The following is a 6,414-nucleotide window of genomic DNA, read 5'->3' as shown; positions in this document are numbered from 1 at the left end:
CCCCTGACCTCAGTACACTGTAAACATGCCCTTGACCTCAGTACACTGTAGACACGCCCCTGACCTCAGTACACTGTAGACACGCCCCTGACCTCAGTACACTGTAGACACGCCCCTGACCTCAGTACACTGTAAACATGCCCTTGACCTCAGTACACTGTAGACACGCCCTTGACCTCAGTACACTGTAAACATGCCCTTGACCTCAGTACACTGTAGAAATGCCCTTGACCTCAGTATGCTGTAGAAATGCCCCTGACCTCAGTATGCCGTAGACAGGCCCCTAACCTCAGTACACTGTAGACACGCCCCTGACCTCACTACGTCGTAGACAGGCCCCTAACCTCAGTACACTGTTGACAGGCCCCTAACCTCAGTACACTGTAGGCTGAACACAGATCTCCAGAGTTTTCCCCCTGCTAATCAGCCTCCTTCTTTATCAGTCTCTGAATGCTACGGAACATGACCTGCTCTCTAGGGCTGGCAGGCACATGAAATGAGCCAAGCTGACCAAGTTCTGCACATGATTTTGAGAAATACTGCTGCATCCTTTTGTTACTGATCATGAGACGCTTGTGGTAAAAACCTACAACTGACACATGAAACTAGGTTTGGGGAAGAAGGAAAGCGCATCGTTAGGAAATTCTTTTGTATGACATGTTATAATTCTCGTACCCAAAGGACTAAAAATAAATCATGGATGTGAACATAATAACTCGATCAAAGGTTATGGAAGTACCTTTGTGTCTTAACACTTGACTGTAAAGCTCATTAAAAACATTAAGTGTGGAATCGCTTTGCTGGTGCAGAAATGATTCACATTTTGTAGATAAACAAAGATATGCAGGTGTGAAACAGATCTTTCTAACCTTTCTAGGGGTCTTTTCAAGTGTGCTGACTCATATGAGTATGTTGCTTTCTTGTCACTCTTATTCATTTAATAAAAATTCACTTCCCTTTCCCACAACGATCATTTCTTTTTTTTTTAAAGTAATGCCAATGTGTGATAGTTTCTTTTCTATTAGTTATATTCTTTTCAGTTCTTTTCTTTTATTGATCATACATTAGCATTACTTTAAAATATTAAGACATTTTCTTCCAGTAAGCTTAAAAATAATTTCAACCTGCTTTTGTGTCATTCGGATTTCTAAGCCACTTTATCTTAAAGCAGATTAAGTTTGATTATTTTATAAATTGGTTATCCAGGCCTTTAAAGTGTCTTATTGGTCGCTATGAGTTCCTTTTACAGAGCCAGTAATTAACAATGAAGCTGAATCATCCTTCCAGCAGGACAGTGGGAATCATTGGCTTTGACTGAATACCACAGAGGCTCCGGATTAGGAGACACGTCTTCTTCCTGTTATATAAATGCGCATTGCATGCGAGCGCTGCAATGAGGCAAATTTTCGAAAGGTGTTCAGTGACAGACTTGTGACAATATGGCAAAATTCATGTTTATTAATATATTCAACAACGTCATTAAGACAATAGCAATCTTTACAAAATTTACAAATGTACAGTTTAGCATGGAAACAAACTGATGCAGAATTTACCTTATCAGCTAGATCAAGCCAAATTTCAGTAAATCCTGCAACATGGTTTTGTAGAGATTCATGGAGATGCAATTTCATGTAAGGTCAACAAAACAGTGGTTAACAGCTGATGACAAAACACATTTTGCAAGTCCATGAGTAATTCACATATAAGTCTACATAAAGTGCATACTTTAAAAAGAGCATATTCAGCAGGTGAGACGGTTGGCAGTCCTGGATGGCCGACTGACTGAAGTCAGCAAAAAGCACTTCAGACATTCAGGGGGTCCCTCATGATTGATGTTCGCTTGAACAAGACGGATTTCTTAGCATCCACAATGGTAAAACAGTCTTTGCCTGAGATCCTGTTAACAGTTCGTGAAGTTGTGGCGGGGGGGGGGGGGGGGGGTTTGCTGGGGGCGTTCAACCAAGCTGCTGGAGAAAGCTGGAAATGGACCAAGGATCCATTCCGGGGTTTTCCTCACTGTCTGCCAAGCTTCTCCTCAGTTCAGTATAAAATCGAACCTCAATTTCTTGTCCTAAAAAAAAACAGAACAAAGAATATATTTGGTTGGAAACAGCCACAGAGCAGACTGCAGAACTTCATTGGTAATTATGATAAGATTCTGAGTACTTGTTATTTATAAATTCATACTCTGTATGGGATATCTATACTATTATATGCTCCTTGCTGACACACTGATATTAATATTGGTTCCCTATCATCTTTTTATGGGAAAAAAACAACATACTCATATTATTATTATGATTTTTTTTTTGCAGACCATGAATACACATACATACACGCTTCCCAATGACGTAAACCTTACGGTACTGAATGCATGTTTACCTGAATTGTCACTCCAGGTGTCCAGTGAGCTGTCTGATGGGTCGGTACTATCCACAATGTTGCTCTGCAGCCCGAATCCGTTCGGAAAGATGTCCTGCCATTGCGATGGGTCCTGCTCCAAGTCTTGTGTAATCTGAAAGAGCTGAAGATAGAATATTCTGTGATACCTTTTCATGATCCCACATGAATGTGCAACAGATTTAAGCAGAAAAATCAATGCAACATAATATAACAACATACCTCAGCTGTTACTTTATCATCAAAATCTGGAAAACAAGGCAGAAAAAATGGTTAGAAACATTCTACAGACAACAGTCTGTAGCAGTGACTGTAATTGGTGTCCTTATACTGAAAATGTCAATATTCATATTTTGCATATTTGTACTAATGACTGTTCAGTTCAGCAGAATCAAATTAGTTCTATCACATGAACATTATGAACAGTAACACTGCAGCAAATGATGCATCAGGTACCTGAGGAGTGGCTTGGTGACACCTGGAGGAGGTGCTGGATATCCATGCTGTCTGGATCTTCAACTGATCCTTCTTTATCTGTCGAATACGGACTGCTTGAAATGTCCATTTCTAAAAACAAAATAGATTTGTTAAACCATATGGCTGCATCTCAGTTTATTTGCTGGGAGTCTTTAGAGCAGGCAGCCGCGATTATGCCATCCAAAGAAGTAACTGCCCCAACATGCCGTTCAGTGTGAGGGAAGTAAAACCGGCCCTTAACATGAGTGTAGGCCTGGAGGCGCTGTTTGCTCATTCTGATGGCACGGGAATGAAAGAGCCTTAGGGCAGAGCGGGCAGAGCGGGCAGAGCATTCCGCCGTGCCGTACCTGACTGGGGAGAGTGCTCAACGCTTCCAGGTACTGGCACGTGCTCCTCACTCTGCACACTGTGACAACTGGCTTCCTCATTTTCAACTTCCTCCTGTAAAGCAGGTCCCCAAAAAAAAGACAAAAGTGAGTCCAGTCAAAGTTTTAGATAGAATGCCATAATTTGTTAACCGTTAATGCTTTAGAAAAATGTAAATATACTTGCCTTTCTCTTCGTCTTTTGTTTAGCTTCTCTAGTGCGCGCCTTCTTCTCTGTGGATGAAAGGAAGACGCCATCTTGAAAACTGTGCCTCAGTGTCCTCATTTGATTTTAGCACTTTTTATTTACGGTTTTGTAATAAAGCAGCAAATGCATGTGAGTGGCCCTTACCTTTCTTCTTGGAATCATTCTGCAGCATTCTATAAACCCTTACAGCTGCACAGCCTTTGTTGATGCTTTGGTCTTTGACTTCTACGATGTCTGGCAGGGAATTCATCGCGCATCGGAAATTGGCTTTCCACGTTTTAGGATCCGGATGAGATATTCCTGTCTTGTATTTTCCTAAAACAAAAAAAGCGAGACAAAAAAACCCCACATACTTAATACTTTATAACAATTTTTAAACCACGTATAAGTTTTTCAACACTGGCTTGTTTTATTACTGTAGAACATCTTTATTGTCTCTGTGATCTTACCTGTATGAATCGCCCACTGTTTAAAAAGACTGGCATCTTTTTCCATCTCCCAGCCATGGCGGGCTGCGTGCTTCCAAGGAATGGAAAACATCTTCTTATCCTAGATATTATCACAAAGTCAAGAATTTCAGGCACTTCAGTATTCTCTCCAAGTTTTAAGTTAAAACTAATATACTTATATTTGAGTTTCTCAAGAAAACATGGCAAAAACATTGGAATGCAATGGTTGAAAAGCACTATACCTTGTCCAGCCACACTAATCCAGGGATAGTTTGCGATTCAAGGTGATTTTCCAACCACGCCCTCATTCGCATGCGTGCCACAGGCATGACTGACAGATACAGGAAGGGGGACAGAGAGAGACATGCAGAGTATTATTAGAACATAAAAAGATGATGCAAAAATTACAAGATGGGATCGTTCTAATTATTACAGCATCTGCTTCATAGTCTTTTCTTCAGGGTATATTGAAGCACAGTTAACATTCATTATGCCACGCTTCTGCACAACAGTAGATGGCAGACAGCCTGAAATATTAGGTTGTCTTAGTGGGGACCAAACAATTAATGTGGCAGACCCCCATGACCACTACAACTTTTACAGCCCAAAAACCTTTGTGCATCTATTGCCTATTTGTAATTCACAGGAACTGGGTGGTGCATATGAAGACAAACATTCATTATGTGCCAAACAGGAAGAGGTATGCCTTAAGAAGACAATACTTGGTAGTTGCTTTCTGATGCTAGATGTCTTAGGACAAGACTGACAGTATTCACAAGTTTATGCACTACAATGCATTGAATCTTACAGTTCTGACATTACTTACAATAATTAACATGCAAATACATATGTCGTTCGCAAAACTGACCGGATTTATAATAATAATGTCTGTACGTATGTATATTGCAATGCAAAATAACAATGAAACAGCTCTCTGGAAACATTTAATCGAGCACTAAAAACGCCATAATTACAACGCAATCAATGATCAAGTACAGTTACTGATGTGCACAATGTTAAATGCAGTAACACAATTTCTAACGCTTTAGAAAATAGTTTAAAAAGTAAACACAGGACTTGGATTTATTTAAATAAAAACAAGACAGGATAGCACACATGTAATAGAAAAAAAATTACTAATATAAAATGATGCACTCTATATATGTTAAACATTAAAAACATGCGATGACCTATTTGTTGGATGTCGACTCTCAAAACCCTAAATAAACTTACTGTGCAACGACGTATATGACTGATATCCTTTGCAAATTGATTATTCCGCTCTATCTGCGCGCTTCTCTCACGGCCACCGCTGGCTCCGACAAAACTGACGTTCAGTGGGAAGCGCAGCTGTTTTAAAGAGGAGAGCGGGATTCCCCGCACGCTCACGTGACGGCCGCTTGTGGGGCGGGTCCAGCTCGCGCAGCAGCTCGCAAACATGCTGCGAGGCGGTGTGATTTCCGAGAAATCAGCACATTGTCTACAGAGGATGACAGCGACGAAGAAGTATGCGGCTCTAAGGCGACCGCGTACGCCTGCACGTGCAAACTAGAACGCGACACTTTCCTGTGCCTGATTTATTAATAACACGTATTTTAAGAAGCATGTAGAGTATAACATTAAGCACAATAACTGTCGACTGAGATGACTATACTAAAATTATAAATCTCAGGCTAGACTAATTTAAACGCCATATATTTCATAAGTCTGTCATATTGTCGATATAACTATGTACATGATATAAATACACAACAATGCTGGCGCCCCGGGCCGCCCTCTCTGTCATCCATAACTGCGTCGCGGTTTTTTTGTAAACGGCGCTGAACAGGCTGTAGGGCGCCTTTCCGGGAAATGCTGTAATATTTATATGGAGCCACTCGTGGCGCTATGGATCCTTTCACATAAGGACACTTTTCCTTGGTGCGAAATCGGTAACGATCTCTCCTTGATACAACCATTAAACTGATTACACTAAACAAATATAATTGACCTTTAAAGGCACGAACAGTATCAAAAACAAATAAACTTTAACTTGGACGGAGTACAAATATTTATGTTTCGGGATGTAATCTACTTTACCTCGAATTAAAATTGACTATATTATCTGAATCTGTAGCGATTCGACGCGTATAGTAGTTACCGTAGTTGCCGACTCACTCAAATGTCTATTTCACCTTTTCTTGATGTACTTCTTAGATTATAGTTTATGTTTATAGAAATGTTTATTATGACTCGCGCCTCGTGCATTTTGGATTCTGCGCAGTAGCAGGCGTGGCGCCGAGGGAACTATGGTATTTTCCGACGGGTTTTTCGTTCCGGGAAAGCACAGGGGTTTCCCATCAAGGTTGAAGCATTGTCTTTTGGAATATCGATGTTCATTTAGGATTTAAAAGTACCGATATTTTAACAACGTACTATAATTTGAAGCCCCAAACCACTAATGCACGTTTCGCAAAAAGTATTTTTAAAGACGTTTAACAATTAAAATCAATAAAAAAATAAACTGTGAAAAATA

General features: G+C 40.3%; 1 protein-coding gene across 2 annotated transcripts; it reads right to left on the bottom strand.

The window, feature by feature from the left end:
- Positions 1–1,440: 1,440 nt before the first annotated feature.
- Positions 1,441–6,136, bottom strand: LOC111833417 (uncharacterized). Of its 2 annotated transcripts, none has more exons than XM_023791649.2 (10): positions 6,040–6,136; positions 4,142–4,230; positions 3,900–3,999; positions 3,595–3,765; positions 3,430–3,476; positions 3,225–3,318; positions 2,857–2,967; positions 2,623–2,648; positions 2,383–2,524; positions 1,441–2,071 (listed from the first exon to the last, which is right to left on the bottom strand). In XM_023791649.2, exons 2-10 carry the CDS (start codon positions 4,226–4,228, stop codon positions 1,956–1,958), a joined length of 894 nt encoding a protein of 297 aa, XP_023647417.1. In that variant the 5' UTR covers positions 4,229–4,230; positions 6,040–6,136; the 3' UTR covers positions 1,441–1,955. The 2 variants fall into 2 exon arrangements, with proteins under 2 accessions (XP_023647417.1, XP_023647416.1); XM_023791648.2 differs by lacking the exon at positions 6,040–6,136 and adding an exon at positions 5,133–5,920.
- Between the last annotated feature and the right edge of the window lie 278 nt (positions 6,137–6,414).

The sequence above is a fragment of the Paramormyrops kingsleyae genome, chromosome 10 (genome assembly GCF_048594095.1).
Source record: "Paramormyrops kingsleyae isolate MSU_618 chromosome 10, PKINGS_0.4, whole genome shotgun sequence".
Lineage (NCBI taxonomy): Eukaryota > Metazoa > Chordata > Actinopteri > Osteoglossiformes > Mormyridae > Paramormyrops > Paramormyrops kingsleyae.
Note: the sequence above shows the minus strand (reverse complement) of the source record. Positions and strands in the feature narration are given on the sequence as shown.

What these genes read in the sequence shown, in the direction of transcription:
- LOC111833417 (XM_023791649.2), bottom strand. Translation starts at nt 4,228, where the DNA reads ATGCCTGTGGCACGCATGCGAATGAGGGCGTGGTTGGAAAATCACCTT. An exon ending in GATTAGTGTGGCTGGACAAG is followed by an intron (nt 4,000 to 4,141) that starts GTATAGTGCTTT and finishes GATAATATCTAG; the next exon opens with GATAAGAAGATGTTTTCCAT. An exon ending in ACAGTGGGCGATTCATACAG is followed by an intron (nt 3,766 to 3,899) that starts GTAAGATCACAG and finishes TTTTTGTTTTAG; the next exon opens with GAAAATACAAGACAGGAATA.